At 42.2% G+C, this 19,794-nt stretch overlaps 2 protein-coding genes and 1 long non-coding RNA gene across 4 annotated transcripts in view; 2 read left to right on the top strand and 1 right to left on the bottom strand.

Moving 5' to 3' along the window:
• LOC134875339 (uncharacterized) overlaps positions 1-12,806 on the top strand; it is a 30,767-nt gene extending 17,961 nt beyond the window's left edge. Inside the window, exons 1-3 of one of the 2 annotated variants that reach the window (XR_010167183.1) lie at positions 7,287-8,735; positions 11,429-11,580; positions 12,107-12,806. This is a non-coding gene — a long non-coding RNA (uncharacterized LOC134875339). Of the gene's footprint in view, positions 1-7,286; positions 8,736-11,428; positions 11,581-12,106 lie in introns of those variants that run through there. The other variant, XR_010167184.1, reaches the window with a different exon arrangement.
• On the bottom strand, positions 805-15,477 carry fbxl6 (F-box and leucine-rich repeat protein 6). The gene is made up of 10 exons (XM_063899877.1): positions 15,346-15,477; positions 12,781-13,383; positions 12,061-12,219; positions 11,889-11,952; positions 11,414-11,545; positions 10,399-10,506; positions 10,169-10,282; positions 9,093-9,324; positions 1,708-1,951; positions 805-1,515 (listed from the first exon to the last, which is right to left on the bottom strand). Exons 2-10 carry the CDS (start codon positions 13,305-13,307, stop codon positions 1,389-1,391), a joined length of 1,707 nt encoding a protein of 568 aa, XP_063755947.1. The 5' UTR covers positions 13,308-13,383; positions 15,346-15,477; the 3' UTR covers positions 805-1,388.
• Positions 15,467-19,639, top strand: LOC134875333 (uncharacterized). Its single transcript, XM_063899876.1, has 3 exons — positions 15,467-15,550; positions 16,372-16,442; positions 16,721-19,639. Exons 2-3 carry the CDS (start codon positions 16,382-16,384, stop codon positions 19,231-19,233), a joined length of 2,574 nt encoding a protein of 857 aa, XP_063755946.1. The 5' UTR covers positions 15,467-15,550; positions 16,372-16,381; the 3' UTR covers positions 19,234-19,639.
• Positions 19,640-19,794: the final 155 nt, after the last annotated feature.

Raw genomic sequence — 19,794 nt, 5'->3', positions numbered from 1 at the left:
ACTGATATCATCAACCTAAAAAGGCACTTACTACATCGTTCATAGAAACTCACGCTATCCATAAACAATCAGTCAGTCAGAAACAAGGTCTAAATAGATCAAATCTAAGCGGTTCAGTTAAAAAGATTATGAAGATGGAATTTTTGAAGAGCACAGAGCTATTCATGCACAAGCTTCTTTTCACTTTTTTGATCCTTCTAATAACTGAAAAATCATACATACAGATCTTGCTTGAGTAAACACTTACAATACAGCATATATTGTTTTTGCATCTTTGTTGACTGCATTAACGGATGCCGCTGTGAAGAAAAATCCTTTTTTAGTGTTGTTCAGGTTATTATGCTGTGGGATTTTGTATTTCTCTGTACAGCAGTATGGTGTGAAAGTTTTAAAGTGCTTTATAATTCAATTTGGATTGGACATGTGGGAATTATGAATTGTATTAGTGTGTTTGTTTTTTATGTGGGTAGATGGGGTTATGCCTCTGCCTAGCCTAGACTTAGTTATGTTTTCATTTAATTTCATTTCAACTGAAGCCAGCCCTGCTCTTTTTGTATTATTGGAAAATATTTTTTGTTCAAATTGTTTCATTGTGTGGCCAACTGAAATACTATATTTGGTCTTCCGTTAAAGTATATTGTCAAAACATCTTGACATTTTTGGAACTTGGTGTGTATAGATCAACAGACTGTAAAAAATGTTCCTGGTTGAAGAGTCGTCATGTGTTGGACAACTCTTAAAATTACCCATAATACTTTGTGTTTAACTACAATAAAGCAAATAAAATGAAAAACACGTGTTTTATTTCAAACAGGACTGTGAAATATGTCTCTCAATTGGAAACACTTAAATGTATATCCGAGACAAATGTGTGACTGCAGTAAGAACGCATTTGGTCATGCTTCAAATTAAGCTTAAAAGTGCAGCACCCTCTAGTGGAAGGACAGTATTACAAACTTTATAATGACATGATAAATGTTTTTGGTTTTTTTCAAATAGTAATTGACAACATCTGTCTGGTATTATTTTGACATACATATTTTAAACGTATTTTTTTCTTACAAAGAGGCAAAATTACAAGAAATCTGATTCAACACAGCTGAGTGTTTCTGTCGTTTAATCATACATGTTATTGCTTAAGCTGACATGAAAACTGTGCTTTTACCTTTGAGTAACTGACAGTAGTACCCTTAAAAACAGAACAAGAAATACAGCAGCAACATTTTTTTGTTATTCTTCTTTATCATACTTATAAAACAAAATACAAACCCCTCTGTGAAAAATATTCACATTGCTAAAAACACAATCCACAAGGCAGTTTGTTTTTAAGACATTGAAATAAGCCTTCGGTGTGTGATTTTTGAAACCCGATTAAATACCACAAGCCACTACAATTTGTCCAGCAGCTGGCGAATGTCTTCTTGGCCACGGTAAATTCTCTTCATTCCTCTTGGAAGATAGCGGCAGGATGAAAGGTTGAGGTAGCTAAGAGCCGTCGTTTGGCCGATGACTGGCCTGCAGAATACAGCAAAGAGACCACTTTATTCTTCTGAAATCCTTGGATATATAATGACAATGCTAAATCAGCAATACTCAAGATTTACACATGTCATGATTGAGTCATGATCAGCTCTGATGATTGTCTCTTAAAAGTACTTGTTCAAAGTTTATTTGATTAATTGAAAAGGAAAACTATACATTAACTACCTGAGGGCAGGTGGTGTGATCCTGGTCCCACTCAGGTTTAGTGAATGCAGAGTATTTGACTCTGTGGCCTGAGCAAGGTGACTCATGGCGATCTCTAGGTCATCCTCGGAGAAGAGCTGATTGGCAATGTCCAGCTGTTGCAGTGTTCGACTCCATTTCTGGGTGACCATATGAAGCTCCTTTTTCGGCGATGCTATCCCAACATTGCTGCTGAAATACTGTCCCCAGAACAGACACTCCAGTTCTGCCAAATCACAGCACAATAAAAAGGAGCATTAATGAATAAATTGGGTTTTTAATGACACTCAGATCTGATATTATGAACACAGCTGGCTATTTTATGTGATTAAATATAATCATTATTCCTTTGTAAATGTGCTTAAAGATAAGTACAAAAATGGGGCAATCACAAGTACTTCATCCCATCAATAAAGGTTCAGGTCATTGTGGATTACATATGAAAAGAACAGCCTTTTTATAAGTAGGTGCCATTATACATTTTTCTTAAAGCTTTTGGAGTTTGCCCTTTCCTGTAGTGTGTGAGTTGTTGTGCATGTCAATGATCTGCAAAGGTTAAAATCCTAAAGTTCCCTCCAGAGGGAGTTTCTCTCCCACACACTCCCCCCCTGCCTGAAACCACTCTGTTGGTCTTGTTTACTTCCATAACATCATGACATCACTATGTGACAACCGCGCTTCTATTGGCTAGAGCTCTTACACATTGTACTGGATAGGCTAAGAGGGGGGACATCACTAACGGTTAACCAATCACAACAGAACCGGCCAGCTAACCAATCAGAACAGACTGGGCTCTGGTTTCAGACAGAGGGTGAAAAGAGGTGCTGCAGCACAGGCAGTATGAGAAACATAAAGAGCTTTCTGAACATTAAAGCATGGAGACATGTCCCAGTAGAGGCACTAAATACAAATACGAACCTGAAAATGAGCCTACTATGTCCTCTTTAAGTTCTTACTAATAACAAATCAACCAAAAAACTAAATATGTATGTACAAAAGTGATTACACCCCTCACATTTTTGTAAATATGTTATTGTATCTTTTCATGGGACAACACTGAAGATATGACACTTTGATACAATGTAAAGTAGTCAGTGTACAGCTTGTATAACAGTGTAAATTTGCTGTGCCCTCAAAATAACTGAACACACAGCCACCATTATTTTCCAGAACTGCCTTAACTCTCTTGGGCATAGAGCTTCACAGGTTGCCACTGGAATCCTCTTCCACTCCTCCATGACGACATCACGGAGCTGGTGGATGTTAGAGACCTTGCGCTCCTCCACCTTCCATTAGGATGCCCCACAGATGCTCAATAGGGTTTAGGTCTGGAGACATGCTTGGCCAGTCCATCACCTTTACCCTCAGTTTCTTTAGCAAGGCAGAGGTCATATTGGAGGTGTGTTTGGGGTCCTTATCATGTTGCGGCACAGTTTCCGAAGGGATGGGATCATGCTCTGCTTCAGTATGTCACAGTACATGTTGGCATTCATGGTTCCCTCAATGAACTGTAGCTCCCCACAGGTGGCAGCACTCATGCTGCCCCAAACCATGACACTCCCACCACCATGCTTGACTGTAGGCAAGACACACTTGTCTTCGTACTCCTCGCCTGGTTGCCGCCACACACACTTGACACCATCCGAACCAAATCAAAAGTAAAAGAAAGTGCTCGCTTGAGCTTCCTGATGAAGTAGAGGCGTTGCTGGGCCTTCTTTGCCAGTGCAGTGGTGTTGTTGTTCCAGGTGATGTCGTCTGTTATGGTCACACCCAGGAATTTGGTGCTGCTCACCTGCTCCACAGCAGCACCATTGATGTTCAGAGGGAGGGGGGGTTGGGAGTGGGTTCTCCTGAAGTCAACAACAATCTCCTTTGTTTTCCCCACATTGGTTGTTATTTTGGCACCAACGGGCCAGCTGGTTCACTTCCTTCCTGTAGTTAGTCTCATCGTTGTGGCTGATGAGACCCACCACGGTGGTGTCGTCAGCGAACTTCACGATGTGGTTGGAGCTGTAGCTGGGTTTGCAGGCATGGGTCAGCAGGGTGAAGAGAAGGGGGCTGAGCACGCAGCCTTGGGAGGCCCCCGTGCTCAGTGTTAGTGTGTTTGATGTGTTGTTGATGACCCAGACAGCTTGTGGTCTCTCTGTGATGAAGTCCAGCAACCAGTTGCAAAGAGAGGGGCTGAGGCCCAGGTCTGTAAGTTTACGCACAAGCTGCAGGGGGATGATGGTGTTGAATGCTGAGCTGAAGTCTATGAATAGCAATCTGACGTAGGAGTTCTTAGTGTCCAGGAGGGTGAGGGCTGGGTGTAGAGCAGAGGTGATTGCATCCTCTGTGGACTGTTAAGCTCGGTAGGCAAACTGAAATGGGTCCAGGGAGGGAGGAAGAGTGGATTTGGTCTGCTTCATGACCAGCCTTTCGAAGCACTTCATGATGGTCGAGGTCAGTGCTACGGGGCGGTAGTCGTTGAAGCATGCTGGAGATGACTTCTTCGGCACAGGAATGATGGTGGTTTCCTTGAAGCACGTTGGAACAACAGCCTGGCTCAGGGAGGTGTTAAAGATGTCTGTGAGGACATCCGTGAGCTCCTCTGCGCAGTCCCTCAGCACTCGACCAGGGATGTTGTCAGGTCCCGCAGCCTTGCGGGTATTAAGGTGCTCCTCACACTGGCTGGGGACAGACACAGAGCCTGGTCGTCGGTGGGGGGGGGTGGTGTTGTTCTGTGCTTCGAAGCGCGCAAAGAAGCCGTTGAGGTTGTTGAGCTGGGAGGTGTGACTGTCACAGGTCTGCGGCAGTAGTTTGTAGTCCGTTATGGTCCTAATACCCTGCCACACGCTCCGTGAGTCCCTGCTGTCTTTGAAATGTGCTGTGATTTTCCTGGTGTACAGACGTTTAGCTTTCCTGATGTCACGGCACAGGTCAGCCCTGGCTGCTCTCAGCCCAGCTGGGTCTCCGGCTCTTAAGGCGGTGTTGCGGGCCTTGAGCAGCGTGCGGACCTCCCCTGTCAGCCATGGCTTCTGGTTGGCTCAGATGGTGATGGCTCTGGTGGTAGTTACATAATCAATGCACTTGGTGATGTAGCCTGTGACTGTCTCTGTGTATTCTTGTATGTTAATGTGATGATTGTAAGTAGCAAAGCAGTCTTGACGTGCAGCAGTACTGTCCTCTGTCCACACCCGTACCTGTTTTGAAACCAGCTTGGTAACCTTTACCCTTGCTCTGTAGGCCGGTTTCAGCAGGACAGCGAGGTGGTCAGAGAGGCCAATGGAAGTCTCCAGCTGCGATGAGAAGGCCGTCTGGGTGTGCTGTCTGTTGCTCACTGATGGCTTTGTAAAGTTCACTGAGTGCCTCCTCTCCGTCCTTGTTGTTGGGGCTCGGAAGGATATAAACTGCCACCAGTAGAATGGCGGAAAACTCCCTCGGCAGGTAAAAAGGACGGCACCTTAGAACCATAAACTCCACCAGCGGGGAACAGTGTTGGTTAACAACAATAGCATCTCAACACCAAGCATCAGTGATGTAAACACACACACCGCCGCCGCGGGTCTTCCCCCCGCTAACTATGTTTCTGTCTGCTCGGTAGCATGTTAGCTTGTCTAGTTCAATAGCGGAGTCCGGGATGTTGTTGTGGAGCCATGTTTCCGTCAACACGTAAGCACAGCAGTCCCTTACCTCACGCCGGGTTTTTGTAAGTTAACCGTATGTTTTCCATCTTGTTGTCCAGTGAACGGACATTTGCCATGAGTAGTGTTGGAATTGCCGGCTTGTGTGGGCTAGCCGCTAGCATAGCCCGAATACCTCCACGCTTCCCCCTCTTCTGTTTCCTCTCACAGCGCTTGCGGCGTCTCCTTTCCGGATGGGGGTCAGCACAATAGGGGGAGCAGTAGTCCCAGGCTGCCGAGTTCCACGGAGAGTTTGGCTTCCAAATTGAAGAAAGTTGTACTTTTTCCAAGAAGAAACTCACGGCTGTATTGTTGTACTTTCCGATATAAGTCGCTCAGACATGACGAACACAGCGACAAACTTGACATACTAGACGAAACCGACGAAAACACTGTTTTTTCGGGACCGAGAGGGGTTGCTGCGACTGCTCGCGCCGCCATCCTTACATTTACAAACAAGTTTATCTTGGTCTCATCAGACCATAGGACATGGTTCCAGTAATCCATGTCCTTAGTCTGCTTGTCTTCAGCAAACTGTTTGCGGGCTTTCTTGTGCATCATTTTTAGAAGAGGCTTCTTTCTGGGACGACAGCCATGCAGACCAATTTGATACAGTGTGCGGCATATGGTCTGAGCACTGACAGACTGACCCCCCACCCCTTTAACCTCTGCAGCAATGCTGGCAGCAGTCATATGTCTATTTTCAAGAGACAACCTCTGGATATGACGCTGAGCATGTGCACTCAACTTCTTTGGTAGCAGGATGGCATTTCAACGGGACATTAAGACCTGTAATGTTTTGGTTTTCTCGGAGACTTGGCTCGACCCCTCAATACCGGACGCCGCCATTGCTCCACACGGATTCTCCATTCATCGCCAGGACCGGACAATAAACTCAGGGAAGAGCAAGGGAGGAGGTGTGTGCAATGATTAACAACAAGTGGTGCTCAGATGTGGAGATCATTTCTTCGGACTGTTCTCCCAGCCTAGAGCACATCATGATCGGATGCCGGCCTTTTTATCTGCCGAGGGAGTTCACATCGGTTGTTCTAACAGCAGTGTATGTTCCGCCGCATGCTGACAACACCACAGCGCTGGAGGAGCTGTATGGGATTATCGACAGGACAGAGACTTCTCGGCCAGAGGCCGCATTTATTGTGGCCGGGGATTTTAACAGAGCCAACATGAAGAAAGTCCTGCCGAAATACTATCAGCACGTCAGCTGCCCCACGCGCGGTGGAAATACACTGGACCATGTTTACACTCCTTTCCGGCATGGATATAAAGCCCTCCCCCGCCCCCCCTTCGGCAAGTCAGACCACATATCTCTTCTTCTGCTCCCCGTTTACCGGCAGAGACTGAAGAGGGACCGACCTGTGACGAGGACAGTGCAGCGTTGGTCGGGGCACTCTGACTGCTCTCCGCCACTGCTTTGGCATCACGGAGTGGTGTGTGTTAGAGGAGGACGAAATAAACACACACACTGACGCAGTCATTTGCTACATCGGCAAATGCATCGATGACGTCGTGCCGCGGATTACTGTACGGACATTCCCAGATGAGAAGCCCTGGATAAACGGCGAGGTCCGAGCTAAACTTAAAGCACGGGCCATCGCGCACAGCGGCGGTGATTTGGATGAGTACAGGAATTCCAGGTATGCACTCCGGAGAGCTATTAGCAGTGCGAAAAGACAATACAGGGACAAGGTGGAGTCTAACTACAAGGGCTCCAATGCCAGAAACATGTGGTCTGGACTAAAACAATAACAGATTGTCTGCATCTCTCCCAGATGAACTGAGCACATTTTATGCACGCTTTCAGAGGCCCCTGGCTGTGGAGGCACAGAAGGCCCAGGATCCCTGCTCACTGGTTTTAACCAGTGCAGATGTGTGTAGATCTCTGAAAAGGATCAACACACACAGGGCTCCTGGACCTGATGGCATCCCTGGCCATGCTCTCAAGGTGTGTGCAGTTCAGCTGGCAGATTTGTTCACAGACATTTTCAATAGGTCACTGCTCCAGTCTGTAGTCCCCACATGTTTTAAAGAGTCCATTATTGTCCCTGTCCCAAAAAGACAAAACCCATCTGCCTCAATGACTACTGCCCAGTTGCACTCTCCTCCATCATCATGAATTGCTTTGAGTGGTTAGTCAAAACTTTTACCACCTCCTCCCTCCCTGACTCACTGGACCCCCTGCAGTTTGCCTACAGGGCAAACAGGTCCACGGATGATGCCATCTCCCTCACCCTCCACACTGCCCTCTCCCACCTGGACCAGAGGAACACTTATGTGAGAAGGCTGTTCATTGACTACAGTTCAGCATTCAACACCATTGTGCCCTCCAAGCTCATCATTAAGCTCAGGGACCTCGGGCTCAACAGCGCCCTCTGTGACTGGATCCTGAGCTTCCTGACAGATCCAAGGCAGTGCAGATGGGGAACATCACACCCTCCACCTTGACCCTCAACACTGCATCACCGCCTGGTATGGCAGTTGCACCCGCCCTCAACCGTAAGACTCTACAGAGGGTGGTGAAAACTGCTCAGCACATCACCAGGACGGAGCTTCCATCCATGGAGGACCTCTACACCCAGCGGTGTAGGAAGAAGGCCGGTAGGATATTAAAGGACCCCCATCCCCCCAGCAACAATCTGTTCTGTCTGCTGCTGTCTGGCAGACGGTACCGCAGCATCCGGGCCAAGACCACCAGACTCAGGGACAGTTTCATACCACAGGCTATAAGACTGATGAACTCCTGAGCTCTGTGAATGTCTACTCACATGTTTATAGTACACATATCTATTTATTATACACCTCTGCCATAAATATCTGTTTATACGTAATATATGCATCTGTCTATACCTCCTCATACAACAGTGTAAAGTATTTAAATTACTGTACAATGTATTTAAATACTTTCAATGTATTCTACATATGTATATATTTTACATCTTTACATCCTTATTGTTGTTATTGTATATACTTTGTCTAATTTTTGCACTATTTTATTTATCTTATTTGCACCATGTATGTTGAGTTGTTGGAGGAGCATGGGATATAAGATCTTCATTGCCAACATATACGCTGTATCTGCTGTGCATATGACAAATACAACCTTTGAACTTTTGAACTTTGGTGGACCATGGCGAGGCCTGTTCTGAGTGGAACCTGTCCTGTTAAACCGCTGTATGGTCTTGGCCACCGTGCCGCAGCTCAGTTTCAGGGTGTTGGTAATCTTATAGCCTAAGCCATCTTCATGTAGAGCAACAACTCTTTTTTTCAGATCCTCAGAGTTCTTTGCCATGAGGTGCCATGTTGAACTTCCAGTGACCAGTATGAGAGAGTGTAAGAGCGATAACACCACATTTAACACACCTGAGACCTTGTAACACTAACGAGTCACATGACACCGGGGAGGGAAAATGGCTTATTGGGCACAATTTGGCCATTTTCGCTTAGGGGTGTACTCACTTTTGTTGCCAGCAGTTTAGACATTAATGGCTGTGTGTTGAGTTATTTTGAGGGCACAGCATATGTACACTGTTTTACAAGCTGTACACTGACTACTTTACATTGTATCAAAGTGACATATCTTCAGTGTTGTCCCATGAAAAGATATAATAACATATTTACAAAAATGTGAGGGGTGTACTCTTGCACACTTTTGTGAGATACTGTATGTATCACATGAGTTTGGCGTACCAAGACAGGGTAGTGATGAGAGACCGGATGGTGTGATTCGTGAACAGCCTCGCAGGTCCAGCACCCGCAGCCTGGTGGAGCCAAACAGGATGTCCCACAAATCTTTGTCAGTCATGTAGGAAAAAGAGGTGGTAGCGATACACAGCTCTTCCAGTAACGGGAAGCCTAATGATGAATCTGCACTATTACGCATCGTCTTATGCAGGGGTCTCACATTCAGCATCCGGAAGGTCTGATAGGAATCACAATAGAAGTGCATGTTTCATGGGTAAACACTGTAAACACAAATGGTATACTCATTTATTGTTCAGTGGCAGGTAGCATGGAGAGGGAAAAATGTATCGCTAACAAGCGGCTAAAACTTAGAAATGAACTCAGGATTAATCAACCAATTATTTCTTCCATAAATCATGTTGATTTTAAAATGTCATTAAATAGTAAACATTTACATATTGTCTGACCAGCAGTCCAAAACCCAGAGATTCAGTTTATAGTAATATACGACAAAGTAAAACATTAACTTCTCACGTTGTAAAAGCTGGAACAGGCTGTAGTTTGACATTTTTGCATGACAAAATAACCAAAATAATGAATCAGCAAACAAAACATTTAGTTTTCTGTGGATAACCTAATTGATTAATTTTTTTATCTTTAAAAGCATTACAATTAATGTGTACAGGAGAGCTGCAAATTGTATTCTTTATGATCAGGGCCTTTCTCTACCTTTCTCTCTCATGTTATAGTGATGCTAAATAAATAAACATGCTGCTTTGAATTTTGAACAGTAAATAAAAAGCTACCCTGTTATATAGGAATTCCTTTTATTTTCGGTCTTGATTGGTAATGTAAGGGTTCACTTTCATTCAAGTTACCTGTTGATCAGTAGGCTATTATGTTAGCTTCTATCTTCATCATAATGTGTTTTTCACTGTGATATTTCTGCTAATCAGCTGGAAAGTGTAGCAGTGGGGGGAACGGCTTAGCTAAGGGTAGATTATTATCAAAACTCAGTTGCATTTGGTCAAAATAAAGATCTCATTGGCATAGCAAGCAGAAATATTAGGTTATTTTCCTACCTTGAGTTTAGGACATGCCATCTGTAGTGCGTGGATGAAAACAGGAAGTTCACAATCTTTACTGTCTAGCTTTGTGTTGACCTCCAACAACTCCAAATCAGGACAGCTCCCCTTCTGAAATAACAATGCAATATGTTGAGTGTAACAAGTGTATCTATTCTTCGTGGCATAGGGGCTATGTATATTGCATACACTAAAGAAACATAGCTGGAGAGCTAGGTGTGACCTACGGTGATGGCAGCCAGAAGTCTGTCATTCTTTATTCCATGAGTGAACAGAATCTGCTTGATCTGGCTCCCATGATTTTCAAGATACTCCAGGAGCCCCTCAACCTGAAACTACAAAAACAAGTTTTATTCAGAAATGCAAAACCAAGCAGGTGGTGGTAATTAGTAATTTGACAAATATTATACATAATTTGAAGACCTGTTTTTTTCCATACCTCCTTCTGTCCTGTAAGTACACAATCAGAACTGTCTAAAGTTGCATTCAAACTAAACCAGGCATTGTTCTGTTTAGCACAAGACTGTACAGCAGTATTGAAGGTGACTCATTTGGTAAACCTATGACAAAGTTTGACTGGCCTGTTAAATCTTTATATACCAGGTCATGACATCTGGAATTCTTGTGTGTATTATCACAGAAATAGTTGCTATAAGTATACTGTGTGAGTAGTGTGGGATACCTCCATAATCTTCAGTATGGTTTGCTATGAAGGAAAACTTCCAAACACATTGTTCTGGGCATATTTTATGCAGTATGAACTGGGACCGAAGTCCAGAAGTAGTTGCACAAGCAGCCATCTTCAAGAAATACTGTTATGTTACCTCATAGTATTCACACGCACAGACTGCCATGAGTGCTGAATCTGCCGCCCTGTGGCTGTCAGACCAGAGGATGCTTATTGGCTGAATTTCTCTTTTGCTTGCTTAGCTTTCAGGTAGCAAAGGTCAGCGATTGGTTGGCTACTGCCCTTGCTGGGGCGCTTTTCTGAGCTTTTCTATTGACCAGCCGCCACTGTTTTAAATGTTTTTATTTGTGCCAAGTGCCATCTTGTTCCAGTATAAGAAAGATATCAAATGCCGATATTTCAACATTGCAACTCAGCAAAACACTCGTGATTATGGGGTTAATGGTACCTTTAAAGGTGACAACATCCAAAACATTCTAGGATGCATTTACCACCAACAACATGTCCTTTTTACAGTGAAGCTAATACAACAACTGAGCTGGTTTTGGACATACCTCTGTGTACTGCAGATCGATGCACTGCAGAGACCGGCTATGCAGACCAAGGCTGTGGAAGGCTGCCGCTGCCAGGCCTGTACAGGAGGAGATCTTGAGGGAGAGGAGGTTGGGGCAAAACTGCGACACAACCTTCATTTGAACAAAAAATAAGCAGAAAACACATGGTAAATACAACATGCAACGACGGCAACCTATGAATTAACTGACAATATTTTGTAACAGAAATGCTTTAAAATGATTTTTATGATTGATGCATCTGCTGATTATTTTCACAATTAACATTTTGTTTTTAAAATGTCACACTATGATATTCCTGTGCCCAAGGTAACGTATTGTATAAAAAGTGACAGAAACAATTAAATAATCAACAAAATAGAAGCCTGGTTGATTTTCTATCTGCTTGGTTTATTTAATAATCTTTTCAGGTAAGAAGCTTGTAAAATAAAAAACATATCTAGTGTTGATGAATTACCTCCACTGCATAGGTGACATTCTTTTTCCAGTGACAGAGAGAGAAGTTTCGTAGCTGAGAGAATCTAAAGAACAAGGACTGTATTTGATTAGGATTCCTTTTTTTTTTACGATATCGAAAAATACAAGACCTTTAAGCACAAACTAAATTAATAGTCACTAAAAATACAGACCTGTTCTGTGCCAGCCAGTCAAAAGTCTCCTTAATCTTCATCTCAGTTTTAGGTAGCTGGGTTTTCCCTGAAGCAATCCAGCAGTGACCCACAGTAACTTTACGCCACAAGACTGGACTGGAGGCAGCAGCATTCCACAAACGACAAACTCGTCCCACCCTGAGCCAGAACCACAGAAGAAAAGTTTGTTTGGTCTGAAATAAACAGTATTAATAAACGGAACATGCAGAAAATGCCTTACATGGCGACTACTGTCATATCGCCACCAATACATTGAACAGAATTGTCCAGCAGCAACAATATAATAATTATTCATTAGCATTAGCAAAGCATTAGTCCATCATTACAATCAAAAAGTCCAACTGAAATGTCCTGCAAATGTTTTTCATTGTTTGCAACAAATCAATTAACATTTGGTGTTTTATTTTTTCCTATGGTACTTGATTGAATACATGTGGATTTTAGACTGGTGGCTGAACACAATTGCAAGTCCAGGCCTATAATGATATTTCACATGTAGCTCTCTGAAATTGTGTACATTAAATGGATCAAATATTAAGTTATGTGATAATCTGTCATTTCAACAATCATGTAAATAATGATGGCATTCCTAAAAGCCATATGATCATCTCATATCTTTCCAATTAAAAGGAGACGTCTTAAAATTCCAGATATTTAAGTAGTTACTAAGCTAAGCTACATCAAATATGTGTTTATTACCTGCATAGAAATGGAATAGCGCCATCTTGGACGACCACCATCTGAAAAATACTGACTAGCACCTCCTCAGGGAGACTCTGACCCCATCTGTGGTCGGTTGCTTTCTGTGGCACAAACAGGTTAGTGTCTACTATTTCCTTAACAACAGGAATATTTGCCACTTTAGGTTTGGCACGGACTGTCTTTTTTTTGTTAATCAGATTAGCTTTTCCTTTTCCTTTAGTCAGCTTCTTTTTTTTGCTTCCCTTCTTTGGGGGGCTCCAAGCGGAGCCGCTGTATTGAGAAGTGGAACTGGATATGACCAGAAGCATATCCTCCCCTTGATGCACAGTGTAGCCAAGCGGGACAGGCCGGGAGACTCTGGCCTTTTTACGCTTCTTTGCCTTTGCATTTGTAGGTTTACCAGTGGTCCTCTTCAAAGAGGCCTTCTTTAGCTTCGGTCCGTCTTCTCCTTGACCTGATGTTTTTGATGTGCTAGGTGCAGTGTCTTCACTTTTTTCACTGTGAGTTGGAACCGATGCTTCCATCGTGTACTAATAATTAGTCTTTATCACAAGCTTCATTCAAATAACCACCGATGGCTGAGAAGTAACATATAAGCATCTGAAAACAAAACAAAAATAAGATTAGTCTGTATCTGTGTGGGTGATTTATTGTGGATAAGAATGTGATAGGCAGTGGATAGGGAACATGTGAATCCAGCAGATGAACTTGTAAGATTGCAATCATATCTAGTGATTTACTTGTTCTAGAGCATTTTTAATACTTAAAGCTGATGCTTAATGTCATAGTGTGACTTAAATAAGAGTTGTTGTTTTTTTAAATGTTAGAGGACAGACACATTTTTTTAGGGCAAAGTCAGCTAAATTGGATAGTACAATACAGCAGAATCCTACCTATAGTGTCTTATAAATCATACATGCTTTGAACAAATACAGTATATGGACAAGCACACATATTGTAAATAATTACTCTTCAGTCCGTGTTCCACTGTTTACTCTGTTGAACGTTTTGTTTAATTTACAACAGAACACTTTTATTTTAGTGTTGGTCATTGGTGCTTTTATATTTATATATACCGTTATTAAACCATTTTTTCTGACCTTAACCTTTGTTGTTCTTGTACTGAATCCGAATCCGAATCCCTTTATTCTTCCCACAGAGTGAAATTTAAATGCAGTGTCTATTTTTGTGCACGTTACTGTAAAAAGTTGGATTTTTCAGCAGTTTTCACAAGTCAGTTGAAATGAGTAGAACAGACAGGTACTTGTACATAGCTACTGGATGGCGAGCTATCATCCGTGGTGCAGGTATTGGTGTTTTGGGCCACTAGCTTTGTAGAGGCGTGTGTTGCTGTGAGATGCTTCATTAAATTAGAGTTGCTTACAGCGGATTTCCACAAAGTCTTCCCTCCTGGACATAATGTACACTTTACAAGCACGTTCTTGCCTTTGACCTCCATGAATTTGAAGTACTGCTTATATCTCCACCTTGAAAATGCCAACTTTTCATCGGATTGCTGCTTCCTCGAATCTGTTTGGTGTTTGTGTGCGTGTGTGGCGCGCGTGTCCTGGCCTGTGTGTAAAAACACTGGCTCCGATTGGCTACCATGAAACATGACTCTGCCTTAGCCAATCATAATCGCTTATCTCGTTGTTAACCCACCCGGTCTCCTCACTGGCAGTTTGTGTGAACGCACCCCAAGCCTCGGATGACAACAGGCTACGGGTGTTTCATTCAATCAATTCATAGTAACGTTCAGTAATGATAACGGCGTTGTAACGACGGAAACACTAATACGTTAGATTATCCCGTTACTGAAAAAATAACGGTTATTCCCAACACTGGTTGAGAGAAATGCAAAAAAATAAAAATAAACAAAGAGTAAAATTCCTTGTATTTGTACACATTTTTGGAAAAATAAAGGCGATTAAGTTTGTTATGTTATGCTTTTTGGTTACAATCATGTTGCATTGCTCTCGGTACATGTAGGCTATCTGTACTATTGTATTATTAATACACTATGGGAGTTTCGTAAAATCGACCAGTGAAGTTATGTGAGGTGAGAGGTATCTCTTGTTTTAAACCCGTGCTGCAACTTTTATCCAGGAAACTGTAGGAATCCATGGAAATGTAACGTCAAAAATACTAATTTCATAAATGTGTCAATGTGTTTTCCACATCAGAGGTCCATGCGTATCCTCGATTGTTTGTAAACGGAAGACAAGCCAGATTTTCTACTAAGTGATAAACGAGAAGACCGTCCCATAATAAAATATAAACATAAACGCCAGCGTTCTGTATGGTGCTAAATACCTACTGAGCATTTACATATCAGAGCACATTGCAACGTTGATTTGTTAGCTAGCTAAACTAACCATACTAGCTCATAATGTAATGAGCTAATGTTACTGTTGCAACTAACTAGGAAGTTCACGAGTCAGTGTGCAACATAATGTAGCAGAAAGATGGAACTACCCGTGTTGCTGCGTTGACAACAAACGATATTAACACACACATAACAGAAAAAAAACCCATATCATTTCTTTGCAATTTTTGCATTACCTGCTGCTGGTTCACCAACACCGCTGGCTAACGGCTACTTCCATCCTCAGTAGTGTACCCACAATGCATTTCACATCCCTCCTGTGATTGGGTAGACCTCAACTATAGCCCGCCTTTGTAAAACTATCCAATCATTGGCACGTTTTGACTCCCTCACGCTGTGTACTGAGTAAGGTTCAGTAAAGCACGGTGTTGTTGTTTTTGGGTAAGAACTAATACTTTAAAACATATTTTACTGATGCTTCTACATTTGAAATTACTTGGGAACGCTATATTATGCAAAAAGGGCTTCTTCTCTGGTGTAATTCAAGATTTAATGCAGTATATTATGCCTGATATGTCCTGCATATAAAGTTGTTGCTAACGCTAGCAAGTTGCTCACAAAAATGCTAACATTAGCATGCAGAGCTAGTACATCATTAGCACTGGATTGCAAGTTGAGTATTAATGTTTTTAAGTAAAGGGTTCTTTTAAAAACGCATCACGAAGATATAGGCTATGCTTAATTGTTAGACGCCGAAGTTTATTTTACTGTGATTATTTGTATTTATGATGTTTAATATTTTGTCTACTTTATATCGATGAGTGTAGATCTAGATTCGGAAACCGCTCTACAACATAACAATTTAACTTTTTGTTAAAAACTATTACAATCTTTAGATACAATTCAGTAGCATTAATGTAAAAGTGAAATGCTGAAAAATGTTTACAACTTAGTCTTTTGTATAGGCAAGGTAAGGAATGACAACACTATGCAGAACTTCTGTATAGTGTTATTGTGCATGCTACTGCCAGGGGGAGTCATTTTTCTTTTTTCTCCAGACATCACTGCAAGCGTGAAACTTTTCTGTGTGGTTTTTGCTATTGTTCATTCAGGAGCACAGACTATATGGGAAGCTGAAAAATTGTTTACCCAAACTTCAAGTATTGCTACACATTGACACACATCCACTTTCGTCTTTTTGTGGTTATGCTTCAGCATGCTGAAGATTGCCACTTTTTCATTAACTTTGACTCTCTTTTCAGACTGCACACAATGGAGGATGTCCAAGATGTATCCCTTGGTGGTAAAGATGCAGTAACAGAAGCTAATCTGAGTGAGTCTGAAACTTTTAATCATGTTTTTAATCTGAGTAAGCCCAATGTGTAGTTCAATTGTTATTAAGATACTTTATGATAACATTTCTATGTACTGCAAGTCTTGGGGAACAGTGTTCTGGAATTATTGTATTTTTATAGCATTACAACTTTTCAGAAATGTTTGTATCATTAGGGATTCAAATTGGAATTTATCAGAAAGCGCAAATAAATAAAATTCAGTACAATCACAGATTTTGTACTCTTCTGCTCACTTGCCAACTTCTCTGTTTTTCAGGAGATGAGTACTATTGGAAGCTGGTTGCAGACTTCATTGGTCCTCAATCAGGAGAAGGGTTAGAGCTTAAAAGGGCACCATGCAAGAACAGACTTTTAATTCAAGTAGGACTTATGGTCGAGGACAATAATTTTCCATGGATTGCCGTCGTATCTTGGCTCATGAAAATTTTCCCCAGTCATTGGTCAACTGACTTTCGTTGTTTGGTGGAAAGAGGCATCGCAACCACATTGAGTCTGGGCAATGATGCAAGGCAAACCTTTCTGGAATCAGAAGTCAACTTTAACTTTGTTGGCCCAATATGTGACAGCATTGGAGTTGAACGGCAACATCTTTTGGAAATCAGGGATTTTAGTGAGCGTGCACAGTCCATAGAAGTCACTAACGGGCTGATTCTCGAGTTGAGCAACTTTGTCAGCAGGGAGAAACTTGCACCAGTTGTTTTAGTGACTTGGCTTAGAAATTTCAACCCTGAGTTTTGTAAGAAAGGGGATATTCAAAAGGCACATAAAGTCCTTAGACCCAAGATAAAAAAGTTAAAACTGCATTACCGCAATTATGAAACAAGGAGTCACAGGAGGAATGCAGCAATGGAAAATCTGCTTCAAAGTCCATTTGAACTGGTGCGGAAGAAAATGCCCAAAGTGACTGTGAAGAAGCGCATGAGAAAAGACGACACTATCAATGTTGAAAAAGTTGTAATCAAGGAGGAATACGAGCGATATGAAATCATGGAAGGAGAGGAGTCTGACGTTGCAAAGAAACTAATTGTGAAAGAAGAAGCCTCTATACACGATGACAGTGATGAAGATTTGGATGAGTCCAACAGTGGAGAAGAAACTTCAGATAACAAACAAGATACCCTGACTCTGCTTGACATTGCAATGCTGTCTGTCCAGAAGCTATCCAAAATGTACGGGGGGAAAAACGAAGCATGCAAGCAAGTTTGCTTAGATCTCCTCAAAAATCAGTATGCTCTGACGTGCAAGGAGCATCCAGCCATGGCAGCGTTTGAGAAAAAACTTGATACGCTTTGTGAAGACCTTTCACTTGTTTACCCCGTTGTGTTTTTAAACTACAATGCCAATTTCCTTGTTGACTTGCAAGATGCCGTGGAGCAGCAGATCATGGCCTTTGAGAAAGACATCATTCTATCGACCGGAGAGAAACTAGGCCGGGACAGACTTCCAAAATTCAAGAACTTTGTGAATTTATCTGAAAGTGCCACTTCACGCTACATCCACATGGCTTGTGATATCCTAAATACAACCACACCTGGCATAAAAAACTACAGGAAACACTGGGTAGCTTTCTGCGAAGAAAAGAGAAACCCCTCCAGGATTGCAGTAAATCCGTCAAAACGATTCCAGAACTACTTTGAGGCTGCAGCGGGTCTTATCCACCACCACAAAGAGACGGCTCTGTTCTTTTCGGATTTGCTTGCAATGACAAACGACACAAACATTATTCTGGAGTGCGTTGCTGCTGATGCTAATGACTCTGTGATTCAGAGCCTTGTGTGTGTCCTGGCCATTGTTTACTGCAAAGTCCTCGGTCCTTACTGGCAGCTTCTGAATAGCAGCGGAGATTACTCGCTCTTCAGCCAGTACATGCTCTTCCTGTACCAAAAGTTCCTTGATTGGTCCAAAGATCCTTCAGCACTGCTGGAACCTGAAGCGGAGACAAACGTTTTTCTGCAGTACCCATCCCAGGAGAAAACCTTTGATGGAGTGTTTCATTTCTGTGGCCAGTGGCACACCAATAGGGACCTAATCAGAGCTTGCCTGAAAAGGATAGTGAAGGTGATTGCTGCTGTCACTGAAGAACACCTGAAGGATTTCCTGCCAGGAGGAACGTTTGGTCAAATCCCTTTACCAGATCTGATCTCACAACTGGAAAGTTGCACATTCTCCGTCTTGATGGCGGAATATCCCTTCAGCACTGCAGAAGAAAGTACTATCAGGAAGAAAAAATCTGACAAGTCCCCCAAACGCTCTTCACCGAAGAACTTTCAGGAAGAAGATGACCCAACCGGTTCCTCTGACAGCAGCTCTGATGAACCTTCGGATTTGTCCAGAAGTGGCCAAAATGATGCTGACAGTCCACCAATGAAGAAAGTAAAAAAAATACAGGAAGAGCGGGTGGAGAACAATGATAGGGATTACATCGTAGCTAAAGTGAAAAGAAACGGAGGGCCATGTAAGACACAGCAGGATGTTGATAAAATGATGCTGCGGTTTGATGGAAAACCAAGAGAAGAGAAACGGGAAGCAATCCGTTGTGAGATAATGTACCAGAAAATGGTTTTGGACAACACAGACCAAAACTTGTATGGTACTTTCATCAACACCACACAAATGGTGTTGAAGCTGAAGCTTGCTCTTCCTCGTGTTAAACCTGGTTATTCTCTTGTTTGGGCGCCTAAAAAAACAAAGACAAAGCCTGTGTTTCAACCTAATGCTGCTACTGGAGGTGATGTGACAACAGCACATGAGAATATTCATGGCGTCTGAAAAAATGGTGGTTTTGAGGAAAAGTAAATTATTGTGTCAACATGTCACTTCATTATGATTTTACGTTTTGCAAACAATGACCTTTATCCTGTTCATTGTATGATTCCGTAGTTATCTGTTGCAGCTTTCATGTGTGTTACTGTACTTCAAACACCTTTATTTGAAATTATGAGGTTTGATTCTTGTAGATTATCATGTGCATATAATTGTATAATTTGTACGGTGCTGTTTGGTAACAAGCCTTTCTTGAAAAGTAACTCTTTTATCTGCTGAGGGAAACTTTTTTTTTATACACAAATATATGAAATTATGAGAAAGTCAGTTGATAACTGCTGACTTAAAATATGTTGTATAAACCACTAATGAAATAAACAATGCCTTTGTGCATATTTTGTTATTTACTGCCTGTAGAAATGTAAGCGTGTCTTGTTTTTTCTCAGATTTGAGGGTGTTTGTGTTTGCATTGCATCAGCAATGTCAATGAGTTCATGCTTATAAAAGCGTTGACTGGGAGGAGGGGCTCAAGATTACAGAAAGGCAGCAATGAGTGTTCACTGTGCC

The sequence above is a fragment of the Eleginops maclovinus genome, chromosome 13 (assembly GCF_036324505.1).
Source record: "Eleginops maclovinus isolate JMC-PN-2008 ecotype Puerto Natales chromosome 13, JC_Emac_rtc_rv5, whole genome shotgun sequence".
NCBI classification, from domain to species: domain Eukaryota; kingdom Metazoa; phylum Chordata; class Actinopteri; order Perciformes; family Eleginopidae; genus Eleginops; species Eleginops maclovinus.
The sequence above is the reverse complement of the archived record's forward strand: the minus strand, read 5'-3'. Positions and strand labels throughout refer to the sequence as shown.

Excerpts from the sequence above, each read along its gene's own strand:
- LOC134875333 (XM_063899876.1), top strand. The coding sequence starts at position 16,382 with ATGGAGGATGTCCAAGATGTATCCCTTGGTGGTAAAGATGCAGTAACA. Across the intron at positions 16,443-16,720 it reads AGTAACAGAAGCTAATCTGA|GAGATGAGTACTATTGGAAG; the intron begins GTGAGTCTGAAA and ends TCTGTTTTTCAG.
- fbxl6 (XM_063899877.1), bottom strand. The coding sequence starts at position 13,307 with ATGGAAGCATCGGTTCCAACTCACAGTGAAAAAAGTGAAGACACTGCA. Across the intron at positions 11,953-12,060 it reads GACTGGCTGGCACAGAACAG|ATTCTCTCAGCTACGAAACT; the intron begins GTCTGTATTTTT and ends CTTGTTCTTTAG. Across the intron at positions 10,283-10,398 it reads GACTTCTGGCTGCCATCACC|AAGGGGAGCTGTCCTGATTT; the intron begins GTAGGTCACACC and ends TTGTTATTTCAG.